The sequence below is a fragment of the Anopheles nili genome, chromosome 2, assembly GCF_943737925.1.
Source record: "Anopheles nili chromosome 2, idAnoNiliSN_F5_01, whole genome shotgun sequence".
In the NCBI taxonomy this organism is placed as follows: Eukaryota; Metazoa; Arthropoda; class Insecta; order Diptera; family Culicidae; genus Anopheles; species Anopheles nili.
In genome coordinates, this window is record NC_071291.1 from 24,873,986 (window position 1) to 24,891,239 (window position 17,254).

Consider the following 17,254-nt stretch of genomic DNA (forward strand, 5'->3'; position numbering starts at 1 on the left):
CACATTTTCCGGTGTGATAATAGCGGGCAAAAAGATGCATCTCAGCCCTAACAAAGGCAACAAAATCGCCATTCGCATGTCCCACGCACACGGCGTTCCACAGCTCCCGGGAGAGTAAGGCGTGCGATGCACCGATGCGTTTATGTTGTCTCTGTTCCGTACATGCGCCTAAAAGTCAGGGAGTCTTCTCGGCATCTTTCCGAAGCTGGCACGAAGCGCTTCGGCATTTATGCCGCGCGCATAACCTGGCGTTGTTGCTGGCCAGCTGCGCTCCAAGCAGAAAGCGTATTGTTTGTGTTCATTTCTCCCGGATGGTTAGTGCGTACGGTCGCAACTCGGTCCTTCCAGTGCATAAATCTAGCCTGGCAGCTGCTAACGTGCACAAAAAACTGCAGCGCAAATTTGCCAACGTTAACGCCAAACGGCAACCGGATAGTGATGGACGACGCTGACCCATCATCTCGCGTTGCAGCATATCGGGAGCAAGAAATGTGAAAAGAAAGTTTCCATACGGTTCCGTTGCATACGCGCGGCGATAGTGCAAGCTGCGGGTCGACTTCGAGACACGCTTGATCAACTGGTCCATCGCTCACGCACGGTATCGCTTGCGGCGCGTTTCCTAATCGGGCCTAAATGGGAGTAAAACAGAGCAACCATTCGCGGTTGGAAGGATTGTTGTAGCACTGAAAGTAACACACGATCAGCGCCCTGATCGCAGTGGACGCTTTAACGCACCGGCAGAACTTTGTACCACAACACTGATCGATAAGAACGTGCTCATAACCAGGCGATAGTGTGACACACGGTGAATAAATACGCGCCGCGGATTTACCGCATCGTTCAGTTCGTTGCTAGATGTTAGTGTAATTCGCGGGTGACCACGGGAAAGTGCCGACTTCGCCATCGTTTACAGCAAGCAAAAGGCTCCCAGACTCGTCCCACGGCTTACTGACACACTTTTTCTGCTTTACCACCGGCAAGCAAACCCCCGAACCACCGGCAAGACAATAGGCCGTCGTGGTGAGTCACATCGCGAACGCGTCACCGGCAGGAATCCGTTCGCACGAGCTGCCACGGGTTCCCATGCGTTCGTTCGATTTTTTAAAGTGATATTTTTGCGGCGAAAGTTAAACACACTGAATCGGCTAATTCCAACACATTGCGCTACGAGTTCCACGATGCACTTGATCCGTGGAAAAGTTTCCGGTAGCACGGGAAACCGGCGCATTATCGCGTTCCTGCTGATCCTTGCGTGTACAGCCAACCAGACGTCCGCGCAAGGATTGCTAGACAACATTATCTCACAGCTCATGACGACGGCTGCAACGGCACAGAACTACATCGAAGCTGCCACCGATCAGCGGCAGGGACGTGGTACGGAACCACCGCCAACACCGTCTGTCCTGCAGCCGGCGACCATTCCGATAGCGGGCCTGGAACCGATTAAGGAACAAACGCCGACGACTCCGGCCACCACGCCAGCGTTTTCCAGCGGTACGACGCACGGAACTCGGGCCCCTCTACCGTTTTGGAACCCGTTCGTATGGTTACGGCCGAAGGAAGTCGCCATACCGTACAATCCGGATATCGATCTCAGCACGGTGAGTACTGAATTTTGAACTGGGGAAAACGAGCGGGACCGTTAGCAGTGATTACGTGTCTTGGGATTTTTAAATTATTAAAATTATTGATGAGCCACGACACGTTAAAACAAGTCTTACGAGCCAGCACATCATGAAAAATGCCAGTTTTTTTATTAGGCGCTGTTAAGGCAATTTGCAATTTTGCGAACAAATTATTAACAGCACTGGCTTTTAATAAAAAAGATCTTTCTGCTTTCGGTCCAAGGTACAAACTTTAATTATCGTTCTGAGTACTTTTAGAACGAAACACAGTGATTCTTTTTTTTTTGTTTTGCATCGTTATCTCTTGTTTATTGTTAATGTTGTGGCGTAGTGCTGCATCATAAAAAAGCTCAGTCCACCGAACAGTGGAGCCTATTTTTGCTCCATGTATTCATTCACGATTCGTCATGCAACTTTAATCACCGGGGTATGATTCATTTGCTTTCCCGAGAAATTAGATTATGGGAGGAAAAATAATAATAAAATCCCATAACAAGCCACATTAAATCCCTCCCTCACGGATTGCATGATCCTCCTGTTACGGGACGATGCGCGTCGAGAAGACACGAAACTCAAGAAGACCACGGCAGAGCCTCTCGTACAACCGTAATCCAGATGGGTTCCGTAAATCTTAATCCAATTTGGCCTTGCCAGCCAGCCGGGGGCTATGGTTTGCGCGGGTCCACCGTTCGACACAGCTCGGTGCCTCGAACGTTCTCAATCCCAAGCGGCTAATTTAATTGCTCTAATAATTATGCTACCGGCTAGCTTGCGAACGGCAATGGTAGAGAAGGAAAACAGTCGATCGTGAAATTAAAAAAAAAACGACTCACGCACCACGTCCGTTAGTCGAGGGAAAGGTGTGCGCAGAAATGGGAGAGATTACGACTATCTGTTGAATGACGTTGTGCAAGAACGATCGACGAAAAATGAATCATAAGAAATGGGTTACGTTCTCCATCGTAAGCAACCTTCTGGAAGAAGGAATCAGTTGCCGCTGGCCAGGTGAAGTGGAATAAATATATTCACCTGAAGCGATGCATATCATATTAACAGCTGCGATTAGACGATGATAACGGTGGTGCTACAATTCTACAACGCAGTTCGGCAGTTGCTTTATCGGTAATTTGGAACACGGGCTGCATAATGTATCGAACGTTTTGTTTCCGATCCTGGCGACAGGATCCAACCGGGGGCGCCTTTAGTGCTACCCGCTGTATGTTGCAATAAACGGTGGTGTTGTCGTTTGTCCCACCCACCTGCGGAAACATAATTAACGGACATAATTTCAAGCCCACAAGCGGCGGTCTCGCAACCAGCACTAGTGCTCGGTCTTGCTCCTGTTTCGTCCTGTAAAAATAGCATCCATAAAGGATTCGAAAAGAAAAACTGTACTCCGTTCACTATCAAACTATCGGCGTGGGATGTGAGAAATGAAAATAAATTAACAACCAACAATGCGGCCCAAACAGGAGCCATGGGTGCTCCGGTCAATCGCTATTTCAGCAGGAAATGGACAGTACAACGAAACTACTCCGTCCGTACCGTCCGTCGGTGGGTTGTGTGTGTTGAACCATAAAAAAGAAACACAATGGAGGCTACCGAGCATCGATCCTGTGGAAGGAAACGGGCACTGCACTGAAGTTGCATTCGATCTGATGTCCAACAACGGGCCACACCATGAGCAAATACATAAAAGCGGTACCGAAGGAGACGGTCGATTTTGAGCGGATACTCGGACAGGGAATGATGGAATTGGGAACGGGAACAGGACATCCGTAGTCTGGGGACTGCCAGGAGCAACCTTGTTTGCTGTTGGGGAATTAATATACTGTCGTCTGCGATGGACGTTTGCTGACACGAACGTTAATGGGATTCTTGTTTCCTAAATCCCAATAAAACGCAAGCAATAATACCTCTTTAGATGCTCTCAAATGTCCTTTTAATTACTATTGCTATCGAGGTAAGTGTTGTGAAAATAAAATGTATCGCGGAAAAATGACGCAATTGTTAACGATTGGAGATGGTTTCTGGTGCTATAAATTAGCGCATAAACGAAGCGTTAATTCACTCACTCTGCCGTATCAAAACTCCGCTTTGAACCATAAACGGGTCAAACCTTTCCGGGTCACAGTGCGAACAACCGCTCTGCTGTCCGTACGCGGCCGTCCGAACGCCGGGCCATGTCACTGTCTGGGCCGCAGTCGCTATTTGCGTGTTTTGAAAGCGAACAGGCCACCGAAGCCTGAAATGGTGACCTATGTATACTCGTTACCGGTTGGGCTTGGCTGGGTGAAACAAGGCCAATCATCATGGTCCGGAAATTGGACCGATAAATTACGGCCGTTCGTCAGGCAGCCGTAGTTTTCCGTAAGGCTCTGGCGAGATCGAGTTGCCCGCAAAGGACGCTCAATAATGAAAAGCCTGTAGTTAGGGCGGAAGGACGTTAAAAAAACTACAATTTACAATTGGAACTAGCTTTTCCTGGGTGCTATTCTTGCACCACCTACCCAGTCGTCCTTGGGTGGCGTTGTCCTTCCATCCTTCCACTGTGGTGATGGTCGCCTTTGGTCATATTAGAAAAATTGATGGAATTTTTATGTATATTTTATCGTTCCTTATTAACAAACACTTTTTTGTCTGGCATTCTTCACTGTCAGCCTTCCTTTGTATGCAGAGCCCTCGTTTGGAGACTCAAATTACCATGAGTCTGGCATTTCAAGAAGAAGAAGAAGAGAAAAAAACAGGCCAAACACAGGAATCATCGTTCACATTAGCAGAGCGACACCTTTTTCGTTTTCGTTCGATAAGAGACCAGCTAGCGTGCCGACGTTACGGCAGGGTAAAAGTAAAAATAATTGACCCTTCGCATGCACCAAGCGCCTTCGTTTGACTAATGTTAGGTGTGGCCACAGGAAGAAAACACAAAGGATCCGTTCGTGTCGGTCAAGGACGATCACGCGAACGCTCGTCACCGTGGGGAGGTTTCAAGGAACCAAAAATTACGCTTTAGCCTGGGGAAGCTTTTTTGCCGCAAAGCTCGCTTTTCTGTCATTTAGGCACACTTGAAGTGATGAATCGATGGTAAATTTCATGCATTAACATGTGTAATCAACGATATTCGTCTCTTCATTCGATTCTGACCCGCTTTATGGCCCTTATGGGTGACTGCAGTACATTAAGTCACATCATGCGGGTGGAACGAAATTCGTACAAATGCATATCGCATTAACGCAGTTGTTCATTCATTTCATTTACAGCCCGAAATTGCAGTTCGTCACGGCTATCAGGCGGAATCGCATACCCTCAAAACTGCCGACGGTTATCTGCTTACGCTTCACAGGATTCCCTGCGGCCGGATAGGATGTTCCGCGCAAGGCGGCAAAGGCACCGGTCAGCCCGTATTCCTGCAGCACGGTTTGTTATCCAGCTCGGCCGATTGGCTGCTGAGTGGTCCGGAAAAGGCGCTCGCATTCATACTGGCCGACGCTGGGTACGACGTGTGGTTGGGAAACGCACGTGGCAACACGTACTCCCGCAAGCACGTGAGCTTCAGCAGCGATGAGACGGCTTTCTGGGACTTTAGTTGGCATGAAATGGCCATGTACGACATCCCGGCCGAGATCGACTACCTTTACAGCATGCGAGGTGAGTGGGTTTTTTTAATTGAAGGATCGCGTGGATAGAGTTTTGTCCTAACACCAAACAACACACGACGTTGTCACATTTAATTCCCCAGGCCAGGAACGGAATGACACGTCGCGCAATCTGCTGTACGTTGGCCACTCGATGGGTACGACAATGATCTTTGCACTGCTTGCAAGCCGTCCGGAGTACAACGAACGATTGGAGGCTGTCTTTGCATTGGCACCGGTTGCCTTCATGGGCCACGTGAAAAGTCCCATCCGGCTTCTGGCTCCATTCTCGCACGATATCGAGGTAAGTGGGCAGGGACACAAAAACATTAACCCTTGATCGCGATCGCGCTCCATTCCGCCATTCGCAGATCCTTTGATGAATGCTGCAAGCACATGCACAGTGGCTTGCAGCGGCTAGTTGATCGTTTGTTCCAAATTTGGTTCGTTTGTGGGCAAGGAAATTATTTAGTCCTCTAACATTCGCGCATTCCGACCGCTTTTGCGGCATCGTCGCTGTTGGCAAATTGTCTTCAAGCATCCTACCGGTTTTTTTGATTTTGTTTTTTTCGTTTCGTTCCGTTTCTCCCGCATATTTCTGCGCATCGTCGAAACACGGCTTTAATCGGTCGTACCAGTAGATACCGCTAAACTATTTCGATAACCTCCGTGTTCCCAATTGGGTTGATGGTCTCGCGAATGACATACTTAAACGACTCTCGTTACGATTGCTGGTGAGTTTTTGTGTTCGTTCACGCAACCGTGTACGCAAACATTCATTATTACCTTCCTTTCTGATGTCCTTTCCGTGGGGGTTGTCCATGTCCATTCGGTCGTCCTTATCTTTTCCGCGTTTGTCTGATGGGGTGAGGGTTAGCGTCTATTGCGACGTACAGGATGCAGGCGGAAATGCTGTGCCCCTCTTACCGTGTCAGGATTCTCTCACCACCAATGAAATTCATCAATTGTAAAGCACATTGCCCTTTTAAAACTACTAGTATCTCGTCGGTTATCAACTATAATTCTTACGATTGACCCATCAGACGGATCGATGCTGATAACGTATGACCTGTTGTAAATATGTTACGGAAGCGGTTCTTTAATGCTTTTCTCATCTCTTACTCATCCGCTGGATTATTTTATTTCTACTGGTTAAATTTTAACTTCTGCTGGTGGTAGCTCGTTGCTTACAAGTTTATCGTCCTCATACTTTGTACATTTTGACGGTGTCCTTTTGACCTCGCTGAAGGAGTTCAAAGATAAGCGATAGTTACTCAAGTAATACCATAATGCGTTTTGTGTGTTCTTCCTCAGATGATACTGAAATTCTTCGGTGGAAACGAGTTCATGCCTCAGAACAAAATCATTCGATACCTTGCCAAGTATGGTTGTGAGCTAACCGAGGCAGAGAAGTATATCTGCGAGAACACAGTGTTCGTCCTGTGCGGGTTTGACAAGGAGCAGTACAACGCCACCCTGATGCCGGTCATTTTCGGTCACACGCCAGCCGGTACCTCGACGAAGACGGTCGTGCACTACGCGCAGGAAATCCATAACGAGGGCAATTTTCAACTGTTCGATTACGGAGAGAGTGAAAATCAGCGACGGTACGGACGCACTACGCCACCGGGATACAACCTAGAAAACATATCGACGCCGATAGCGCTGTTTTACGCCAATAACGATTGGCTGGCGGGTCCGAAGGATGTGGCGAACTTGTTTAACCAACTGCATCGTACGTCTATCGGAATGTTTAAGATCCCGAACGATAACTTCAACCATGTGGACTTCCTTTGGGGCAATGATGCGCCAGAAGTGGTCTACAAACAGCTCCTGATGCTGATGCAGCGATACAAATAGTGATTTGGCCATTTCATGCTTTTGGTCAACGATACGAATTGTTTACGATGATCCATGTGAACGAAAAGACGACTGCATTTTCATGTTGAAAATATATACTATTAAGTTATCCAATAAATTGCTGTGTGTTATATGTACAATCACTTGAAGCCAATCTGTATAATTATTTCAAACATGAATGAGACATTGGAGTAAAAGTTTGCCAAAAAGAGAAAATATTCAGAAATAAGATTCGGTTATTTATCAAGCTTTTACTTGAAAGCATATTAAAAAATTTTGTTAAAAGCCCAGACATTGTTTTATAATCTGTGGTTAAAATTACATTATTTTTGTTTGTTTGCTATTTGTTATAAATGCTTAGCATAAGTATATGAGTTTTTAAATATTATTTCATAGGTTACCTTGTTCCTTTATAAATCTTGGCACGGCACTTGGTATGCTAAACATAACTCCATTGGTAGAAGTCAACCTGAAGGTATAAGCGTACTGCCCGGTTCATTTAGTTGTTGCAAATCATTGCTGTCAAACAGAAACACGAAAATAAGACTCATTTCATCGTGCTTACACAAAGTTTCGGGTATTTTTATAAGTGAAGCGACGTATCATCTAATTAAATGGCCAACGCAAACGTTACGAGCTATTTAGCCGAACAGAAGAAAACCACCGATAAAGAACTAGCGGCAGAATGGACGGTGCTAGAGGAATTATACAACGAGAAGTAAGTATTCATCCAAAACGAAAGTACTTAAATGCTGTTTGGCTTCACCTTTTGCGCTCCGTGTGCTGACCGCATCAAATCTTTGTCTTAGAACGGTGTAATTTATAAACTATATCATTTTTACAGACTTTGGAATGAGCTGACCATAAAATTAGACACCTTCGTCAAACATCCCGCACTACAGAACGAGGAAGCTTTGCTGGCGTTGTATCACAACTTCATCGCTTCGTTTGAGACTAAGTACGTGGTCAAGCGAGATAAATTAGATATTGTATACGACGGCTCAATGTTCTCATCTCTCATTTTAGGATTAATCCTTATGGACTTGTCGAAATTCTTACCGTCGTCATTTCGTATCTGTCTGATAAGAAGGAAGCAATTGCATTCCTGGAGAAGCTAAAGGATAAGGTGAAAATTTGTGACCAAGCGGTATGGATGTGCAAAGTACTGCAAGGCCAAATTCATCTCGAGCATCTAAATCAACTGGATGAAACGAAGAAAATTATCGAAGATCTGAAGGATATTCTCGAGGAAGCTGGTAATGTTACTCCGGTGCACGGCAAATACTATATGCTGGCGGCGAATTACTATCGGTAAGTTTTTAGTTGAAGAGTTGCATATATGCCTGCTACATTGTCTATATTGCCTCTTGTGTACAGTCTTGTTGGGCAGCATAGCGACTACTACCGATGTGGCCTTCAGTTCTTGGGCTGTTCCATCGACACCTACCCCAAGGACCAGTGGCCGCAGCAAGCCTTCTGTTTAGGACTGGCTGCGCTACTAGGCGAGGGCATCTACAACATTGGAGAACTGGTAAGAGGCTTTCGCGCGGAGTCCTTCTCCACAAATCGTGACATTGTATTCCTTCCATACAGCTAGCGCATCCAATCCTGGAATCGCTTAATGGCTCTGACAACGAATGGTTAGTGGACCTGTTGCGTGCGTTCAACTCGGGCGATATCGTGAAATTCGAACAGATGAAACCGAAATGGAGCTCGATCGCCGATCTGGCAGCTCAGGAGGTGAAATTGCGCCAGAAGATTTCGCTCCTCTGCCTCATGGAGATGACTTTCAAGCGACCCGCCAACAAGCGTACCATCACGTTCGATGAAATCGCGAAGGAAGCTAAGCTGCCGGTGAAAGAGGTTGAAATATTGATCATGAAGGCGCTGGCACAGGGACTGGTGAAGGGCGCAATTGACGAGGTGGCCGGAGTCGTAAACATGACATGGGTACAACCGCGTGTGCTCGATCGCAAACAGGTCGCCGGCATGGCCACCACGCTGGACACCTGGATGGCCTCTATCACATCCATGGAGCAGCTTATCGAAAGCCGAGCGAGTGAAATTCTCACCAACTGAACCGCTGGAATGAATCAGTGTGTGCGATTGATGTCGCGTTTAATTTGTCCACAATGAGGAATACAATTAAATAAATCAATAAGACTCTTTATTTCATTAAAACATAAAACAATGTAGTCAACTGTGGAATTTATCGTGCCTAACACTATCCAATAGAGCTAGCACGTAGTGCTGCATTAAGGCGCGATTTGGTTCTGAAGCATACTAAAAGCGGGAACATCGTAAGCGTTAAAAAGGAATCCTCAATGGTTGGGTTTTTGCTAAACTAAATGTGGAGGCACCGGAGCTTGGTATCGGGAACGCGAGAGGTATATTCAAAGGTGACGTGTCGACGCACTTCCTCGTGCGTATCGCGCCGGATGCGGTGTGGCGTGACGTTTCCGATCAGTAGCAGCTCGAGGCTCATATTCGCTTCCGCCACGAACCGACGCACGAGCCCCTCGAGCTCGAACAAATGCTCATCGCACGCTCCGGGTAGCTCGTCCCGCATAAACATGGCCAGCCGGACAAGATACTCAACGTTGTGTCCGCTCGGTCCGCGGCAATCGACGATCTGCCGGGCGGTCACAAGCACAGGCTCTTCGCCGATCCAGTACTCGTTCTTCGGTGTGGCGATGTACACCAGCGCCGGAAATGCTTCACCACTAATGCCGGACTGCTCACTGGCGATGCGAGGATAGAATTTGATGTACTCCGTTATGTAGCCACCGAGAGTGCATTCACGTTGCTGGAGGTAGTCCAACGCGTGTCGTCCGGTCACTCTAAATGCACAGCCCCATGTAATACTCTGTAACGAAACAATTTTGAAAGCATGAGAACACGCGCGATCTAATTCTGTCTTCCGCATTGTGCTGCGTTTTCTCTGTTGTTGCGCTCTCTCTGCACTGTTGTAAGGTTCTCTTTTACCAATCGCTAGAACACAAACAATTGACAGTTCGTATATATACCGTTGTACAAACCCTAGCAATTTTATGGAGTGTCGGTGGTTCTTCCTAGCTCAACTCTCGTGGTTACATACGAGTTAACGCGATAACTCTCGCATGCTTCTTTCGGAAGCATACCATGGGAAAAGTCCCCGGGCCTCAGACAGAAAGTGTCAGGACGTAACTCGTCTCTCTTGCCACGCAGTCAGAAGTTGAAGTTCTCTTCGGCTTAGACAGGGTGCAAAATTGCCAACCATATCTATAGTAATGTTGAGTGAGTAATATACAGGACGCGTCGAGAGAGAAATCTCTCTTCGAGTCCTACTCACACACAATGGGGCTTACTTAGAAAGAACTGCTCTCTTCTCCTTTTTTATATGCACCATTTAGCAGCTTTTTTAAATTTTCAACAATATCACATCCATTATTTTTTTATCAATTGTAATATTTACCAGATTTAGTTTGATTTTCAAATTCATCATTAATTAGGAAAACGTGTTAAATTATCACCCTGTGATCAGCGAGATTCGAACCCGCGTCACACTTCCGATCGAAGTCCATGTTTGATGCTGCATCTGTACACAGTTGCATACATGCATCTGTTGCATACTTGTTAAAGCATTCTGTTATGCTTAACAATATTTTATCTTTTACCCAAATGTAAATCACGCTTTGCGAGACATTTTTGCCTTATTTTTCTTAACAAAAATAAATTTTCAAGGGAGGCAATTTCAAACACGTATTTGGTGTCAGCACGTTCTCTTCTGTCCTTTCGAGTATCACCGTATCTCACACTCGACGGTGTTCGGTAATTCAATCACATTCACATTTAACACCTGGCACTAGCATCTACTATTGTGTTTTCTCTTCATCACCAGCGTACAACGTATGGTTGAACAGCAGACACCATTCAAACTTACCTCTTTGTCCTCGATTAGTGTGGCCACGCGACCCGGCTGCATAAACGCGGAACGGCAAAGCATGTGAAAGAAAAAAAGAACGTACAAAATGCGTTAGACTGGACTCAATTTGCTCACCGATGCGGCAATATGCGTGCAGGCATTCCTGCAGCTTCCGTTAGATAAAAGAGGTGAAACAATGCACGAAGGGTTTCGAATCATATTCACCCGACATACAAGAATCGTGAATCACGTTGTTGTGTTGGATGAGCTCACTCCATCGCCACGCTACGTAAGGATTGAGATTTTCTTTATATTTTGCCTTTTATTCTTAACATTCCCATGCAATGCGTCTATACGCTCCACTGGTTTGAGACAAGGAATATAAGTCCTTCCTGAATCCAGCACACAATCAGTAGAAGAATGTTTCTTGTTTCTGAAACTTCTATCCATTACTTTTTTTATGTTCTTACGTCGGGATGTGCGCGGACGCACTTCCCGGCTACCAAAAATTGCGCACACGAGTTATCCACATGAGGGATAATCGCAGGGATCAACCCAGCCCAGAGTGCAATGGCCAGGCCTCATCCTGGGGGAACCGCCTTGGTGATCACGGTAACCCCTGTGCCAGGTAAGTATGCTTTCTGCCGGTCGGAAGCATCCACCCTATCGGCCGAGCGCAGGGTGCACTAGCGATGCATACCAGCTCCTGGCAGGTCCTTTTCTGTCAAAAGGATTGCAGGGAGAAAACAAAAATCAAACGTCATGGAAAATTTTGCATTACCTCGCATTGTTGCAATCTACGCTCGTAACGCTGCGACGAACCACAAATAGCTTATCAGCTGGATTTTAAACGTTGCTGATAAACAACAGCACACTATGGGTGATGCGATCGGTTATGTCACGCCAATTGGAAAAGTGCCATTTTAAACAGATCCGATAAGATCGCTTTGAATGGGTGCCCGCGAAAAAAAGGTCCCCGTGAAATCATTTCCACTCCCAGCACGTGTTGATTTCATTTTATTGGCACATCTTCCGCGAGCAGCGAAAAAGAACACTTAAATACATCTCTCCCATTGCCCGACCGTACAGACGGACACACGATCCCGCCAATAGACACAGGTGTTTGTTATTATTTATGTTTTCGCCTACTCAATTCACCGTCGTCGAGGCAGGCTGTGACGATAGTTAAAACACCAGTAGGAATTTTAAGTTTGTCTGCTAAACTGCGCGCTCTCTCTCTCTCTCTCTATCAGACACTCACACAGTAGCCATCCCGTTCTAACGTGTCAACTGTTTGCGCCTACTGTTTACAAAACATACTCCCATCCCCCATGCAAGGGAAGCGGTCGCACCTTGTGTCCTGTGCGCCCACTTATGTCGTGGTTTTTTTTAATCCGTTTTTTTAATGTGACGAGCGCGTGTGGCAAAGTAACACACACAAAGTCACACAACCACCCGATTTAGTTGGAGGCGGGGACCGCGGCATATCGCGCGAAACGTAACCAACGAGCCGGAATCGATGCGCGAATGCCGCAGCCGTAGCCATTTTCGCGATCATCAATTCACGAACCGCACTGTCTAGAAAGGCGATCAAAAATAGACTGCCCGTGGCCGGTTGTGACAAAGTAATGTGGCCACGATCGCGAACAAATGGTGGCGCGTGTGGGGGCGTCGTGCTGGGGAATGTTAGAATTTTAAATCGGCCTAACAGAGGCGGGTCTTTTTTCTCTCTCTCTCTCTCTCTCTCTCTCTCTCTCTCGTCACAGGGACTAGAGCGTCACCAGGACGTTGCTAAGGGCAGCGTAAATTCAAGGGCTAGGTTTCGGTCGATCGAGAGCTAGCAACTCTTATGGCCGGCCGGCCGGTTCGCCATGACGTGACACGGGTGTAAAGTGATTGATACCGATGAGGCCGGAACTTACCTTCTCCTTCGTCCCACGGTGTGTAACGTTGCCCTGCCAGAACCGGCGGGCGTAACCGCGTATGTACCCGGTGATGCAGTCCGAATAGTCGAAGCCCGGATACCAACACAAGGACCCGTATCCGAAGACCCACACGGCCGCTTCCGGCGCAGCTTCCCGGGCTTCCATCGTCAGTTCAAGGATTCACCGATATCACTGTGTAGCCGTGTTTCCTTTCCTTGTGTCTTTCTGCTGGTGTTCTTCGCCTCCTGTGGTTGAGCTAACGGTGCTGAGGGCTGTTTGTTTGTAAACACGATCGACGACGGAGGCACGAGAACTACCGCGTGAAGCTTTTTTTTTTTAAGTGTGCAGATTTTCTTCACACCACACACGTTTTCCTGTTGTTGTTGTTTTTTTCTCTTCCTTTCTCTCTCTCTATCTCTCTCTCTCTGCGTGATATACGCGATCAATCTGTTGACTAGCAGCAGCACACGGCGTGCGCGTGATTGCGATGCACTTGTACGCGAAATGCGCAGGAAATAGAAAAAAAATTCGACTCCTAACCGTTTTTGTCAGTTCCTGGGTGACGGACCCGTTTTGGGGGAGGAAGGAAGGGTAACGCAAAGCCAATCAATGCCAATTCGAAACCAACTGCGCCCGGGTAAACAAAGTCAACTCATTTCGGTACGTTCGGGGCAGTAAAAGTAGCACTCAAAATCCTGTCCACATTTCTAGCCCTGCTATCTTCTTACGGCCGCCCTCGTTATCACTTGCACACGGTTTTCACACGCACGTCGCACGTTTATACGGCCGTAGTTTTTCCAACCACCGATGGCACCCGGTTGGTAGCGCCTTTGTGACTTACTAACGCACGTACGCACGCACGCAATCGCCTGCCGGCTAGAGGATGAGGTTTGCCAAGCGAAACGGGAAGTGACGCCGCCGATGATCGAAGTGAGGTAGTCGTCGGTGTTGATCCGGTTCCAGCGCCACCGGATGTCGCGTTCCGTGCGCTAGTACGGCTGTGGCCGCCGTTGGTCGCTCTGTTGCCACTACTGCCCGAACCACTGGCTCGGATGTGCCTCGGAAGCTGATGGATATAGGTGCCGCTCTAGTCGCTGCTGACAGTCTGCCTGGTCTCCTAGCGGAGGACTTCATACTCTGTGGGGGTAGAACGAGAGCGAGAGAGAGAGAGAGCGAGTGAGAAGATCATTAGGTGGAGCAGATCGCGCGCGCATACCAAAGCCCGCGATGACACACACTACTGCTGGCCGGGCGCCACGGCGCAGAAGGAACTTGAAGGCGAAGGGATGTTCCACGCGAACGCGAAGGGTGGTGCGTGCGAAGGAGGTGGCTCCCCAGTGAGACAAAGCGCCGTATCAGGTCGGTTGGAGCATGATGCGTACACGTGCCTACACTGGTGTGCGTTAGCGCACGGACCCACGGACACACGAGCGCACGAAATCAGTTACCGTGGGCGCATGTGCGCGAACGGGTATCGATTGCGCGCCCCCAGTTGTATGCGTGCGAAAAGCAGATTCACACGTCGCAAACAGAGGCGAGCGCATGCCAAAAAGAACCAACAAAAAAAAAGCGTGTGCCGATAGGTTAACTACGAGACAAACCGAAATTGTGTCGGCGAAGGTCAGTGTGTGCGCGCCCGCTTTGGCTACGAACCAGCTGCATTTAATTTCGTTTTTGTCGATGCTTCACCGACAGATTGCGAGATCCGATCGAACGTAGCCGTAATCGTACCATTTGACCCGCTTAACTCACACCGCGATACGCACGGGCAAAAGGATCCTTGCTCTCCCGTGCACCGAAGATCGAGATTCGCACCGCAAGGATCTCGCATGTGTCGGCCGCTCGCATGGCTTTACATGCAAAACCGCGCCATGTCGTCGAATGAACGCTCAACAACCATCGAGTGAACACCCTTTGGCGAATGAACTTGCTTGTGGAGGGGTTGAGTACGTTCATTCGAGCGCGCGTTCACTCGCTTGATTGGCGACGTGGATGACCTTCGCTAATACTGCATTTTTCCGCGTCTGGTTCGATGTTTTGCTCGCGTTTGATGCAAAACCAAAACAAAAAAGGGAGTCTTCACGGCTTCGCGATAATGCCCACACGTGCTGCGTACACTGAGACTGAACGGCAACCGTATGGGAGGCAAACATACGGCCCTGAACTTGAGGACAGGCGGTGCGCGCAACCGGGACGTATGTGGTTCTCGGCTTTTGCGAAAGGAAATCCGTGCTGGTCCGCGACCTCTCTCGACTTACCCTGTACCGATGTCCGGAACGAACGCCGCTCTGCGCCTTCTGCATTGTTGTTGCCATGCCGCAAGAAAAACTTTTACACCATTAACACGAGAAACAACCGCTACAAACACTGGCGCACAGAGACATGGTTGGGAACGGGGTCGTGCAAATTTTTCTATAGTACGAAGGAAAAAGCGCAAATCCGATGGAGCGATGGGTTTGCAAATCTCACGGCACCAGTACTCTGTTGCTGTGGAAAAATCGCACTACGGAACGAGGAAAACTTAATGTCAGGAAAGACCTTGGTGGAAAGTTTTTCTCGCGGCGGTCAACGACGTTTTGCGATGCGAAGCGGGGACGATCTACTCGGTCGCGTTGTATACCGTTTTCTACAGCGACCTGTACCTTTGAAGGTGGCGGGCCCCAACGCATCGGCCGAATGCGCAGCGCAAAGAATCAAGCACGGGTGACACACCGTACGATGTGCTGCGCGGTCTAGTTCAGATTTAATTGCCCAACGTTTCGAATGACTGAAAGACATTGGAAAACCGACTAAAACTCAACTCTCAAGCGTGTTATGCCAAGAAAAGGCATCAATGTTTGCAATTCATTGCTTTTTGACGACCGTAAAGTTTAATTGTACTAAACCTTTCATTGCTTTATTTCCGTTCCACTTGTTGCCGTTGCTTACGGCAGTGTGGAGTTCACGCTTTACCGAACACGTTGTCTGGCAGACATGGAGGGGAAACGAGTTCATTCTTCGGACGATGCTGTTTTCCCCTCAACCAGCTGATGCAATAACGTCATCGCTTTCCTCACGCACGTCACGCTGGCATATGCTTGTAGCCGAGCCAAGATTTAAGGCCAACGAGAAGACGAAACCAAAAGCGAATGCAAAAGATTAAGGGTGCCTGCATTCTACGCCATTGTGCGTCTTCACCATCGTTTACCCGTGTCGGTTATCCTGTTTCCCTTGCTGTCAAGAGCCACACCGCACGAAGGATCAAGGCAGGCGCTGCGAAGGACGATGGGATGCAAAAAGCAAAACAAGTTGGGAAAACTCGTTAAACATCGCTAGCGCACCCTGCGCTCGGCCGATAGCGTGGATGCTTCCGACCGGCAGAAAGCATACTTACCTGGCACAGGGGTTACCGTGATCACCAAGGCGGTTCCCCCAGGATGAGGCCTGGCCATTGCACTCTGGGCTGGGTTGATCCCTGCGATTATCCCTCATGTGGATAACTCGTGTGCGCAATTTTTGGTAGCCGGGAAGTGCGTCCGCGCACATCCCGACATAATTTATCTACAAAATATCTATGATAAGAACAAACGCTTAACCAGCAAATTAGAAAAGATGTAATGTAAACTTCATAATTTCTAGTGTTGGTATATTTAATTACAAAACCATACCCAAAGAAACACGTATGTTTGTTTTATTCTATAGGTATGCTCCGTTTACTCGTCCTAGCAATCGATTACTTAGATTTCCAATGCAACATTAACATTGTAGCTAAAAGCGCCTAAAAGTAGTTTTCTCATCCTTCGTTTTCCCAAGCTTTTCCCCAGACGGTTGCAGAGCGAGAAAACTCACTGTCTTACGTTTTCCCGAAAGGCGGGGCCAATCAGAATAGCCATTTAAATTTATTTACGCATGGCTTTCCTTCGTCCAATATTTGTTTGTAAGCAATCGATTGTAAGAATGCGTCGCATCCTTTCGCTACACATTGCTAGTTACAGTAATGTTAAGCAATTGTAAAGAGGCTCTTCACACTCATTTTAAGCCATAAACACACACACGCATTTCTACCAAGTGTTACATTTGGTATCCGCCACAACAGCGAAAGGATTTTTTTTCTCGTCGCAAGAACACATCCTCGACATGGCCTACTCCTCATAAATTGGTCCACTTCACTTTTCGTCGTTCGACGATGGCAATTCGATGTAAGTGGGCTGCCGCGTTACATGTACAAGGATCGTGCATAAGCATCAGACGCATGGTGTAAAGGACTTCCGGCCATTACTCTAAGCGCACTGTTAAACAAAATACCTCCCAAAACTGTCACCAGCT

At 47.7% G+C, this 17,254-nt stretch overlaps 3 protein-coding genes and 2 non-coding genes across 5 annotated transcripts; 3 read left to right on the forward strand and 2 right to left on the reverse strand.

Moving 5' to 3' along the window:
- The first annotated feature begins 1,178 nt into the window (after positions 1-1,178).
- LOC128720179 (lipase 3-like) lies at positions 1,179-7,191 on the forward strand. The gene is made up of 4 exons (XM_053813835.1): positions 1,179-1,601; positions 4,886-5,273; positions 5,365-5,564; positions 6,575-7,191. The coding sequence occupies exons 1-4, from the start codon at positions 1,179-1,181 to the stop codon at positions 7,118-7,120; spliced, it is 1,557 nt and encodes a 518-aa protein (XP_053669810.1). The 3' UTR covers positions 7,121-7,191.
- A 506-nt stretch (positions 7,192-7,697) lies between these two features.
- On the forward strand, positions 7,698-9,272 carry LOC128721435 (26S proteasome non-ATPase regulatory subunit 13). Its single transcript, XM_053815189.1, has 5 exons — positions 7,698-7,838; positions 7,965-8,078; positions 8,147-8,431; positions 8,498-8,651; positions 8,714-9,272. The coding sequence occupies exons 1-5, from the start codon at positions 7,735-7,737 to the stop codon at positions 9,197-9,199; spliced, it is 1,143 nt and encodes a 380-aa protein (XP_053671164.1). The 5' UTR covers positions 7,698-7,734; the 3' UTR covers positions 9,200-9,272.
- A 6-nt stretch (positions 9,273-9,278) lies between these two features.
- On the reverse strand, positions 9,279-13,963 carry LOC128721436 (glutathione-specific gamma-glutamylcyclotransferase 1). Its single transcript, XM_053815191.1, has 3 exons — positions 12,947-13,963; positions 11,043-11,078; positions 9,279-9,986 (listed from the first exon to the last, which is right to left on the reverse strand). The coding sequence occupies exons 1-3, from the start codon at positions 13,112-13,114 to the stop codon at positions 9,465-9,467; spliced, it is 726 nt and encodes a 241-aa protein (XP_053671166.1). The 5' UTR covers positions 13,115-13,963; the 3' UTR covers positions 9,279-9,464.
- On the reverse strand, positions 11,496-11,660 carry LOC128722236 (U1 spliceosomal RNA). Its single transcript, XR_008410792.1, has one exon. It is a non-coding gene; the product is annotated as a U1 spliceosomal RNA (small nuclear RNA).
- Positions 13,964-16,314: 2,351 nt separating the features above from the next.
- On the forward strand, positions 16,315-16,479 carry LOC128722246 (U1 spliceosomal RNA). Its single transcript, XR_008410802.1, has one exon. It is a non-coding gene; the product is annotated as a U1 spliceosomal RNA (small nuclear RNA).
- The last annotated feature ends 775 nt before the right edge of the window (positions 16,480-17,254 follow it).

Excerpts from the sequence above, each read along its gene's own strand:
- LOC128720179 (XM_053813835.1), top strand. The coding sequence starts at position 1,179 with ATGCACTTGATCCGTGGAAAAGTTTCCGGTAGCACGGGAAACCGGCGC. Across the intron at positions 1,602-4,885 it reads CGGATATCGATCTCAGCACG|CCCGAAATTGCAGTTCGTCA; the intron begins GTGAGTACTGAA and ends TTTCATTTACAG. Across the intron at positions 5,274-5,364 it reads CTACCTTTACAGCATGCGAG|GCCAGGAACGGAATGACACG; the intron begins GTGAGTGGGTTT and ends TTAATTCCCCAG.
- LOC128721435 (XM_053815189.1), top strand. The coding sequence starts at position 7,735 with ATGGCCAACGCAAACGTTACGAGCTATTTAGCCGAACAGAAGAAAACC. Across the intron at positions 7,839-7,964 it reads GAGGAATTATACAACGAGAA|ACTTTGGAATGAGCTGACCA; the intron begins GTAAGTATTCAT and ends TCATTTTTACAG. Across the intron at positions 8,079-8,146 it reads ATCGCTTCGTTTGAGACTAA|GATTAATCCTTATGGACTTG; the intron begins GTACGTGGTCAA and ends CTCTCATTTTAG.
- LOC128721436 (XM_053815191.1), bottom strand. The coding sequence starts at position 13,114 with ATGGAAGCCCGGGAAGCTGCGCCGGAAGCGGCCGTGTGGGTCTTCGGA. Across the intron at positions 11,079-12,946 it reads ACCGTGGGACGAAGGAGAAG|CCGGGTCGCGTGGCCACACT; the intron begins GTAAGTTCCGGC and ends GCGTTTATGCAG. Across the intron at positions 9,987-11,042 it reads CACTAATCGAGGACAAAGAG|AGTATTACATGGGGCTGTGC; the intron begins GTAAGTTTGAAT and ends GTTTCGTTACAG.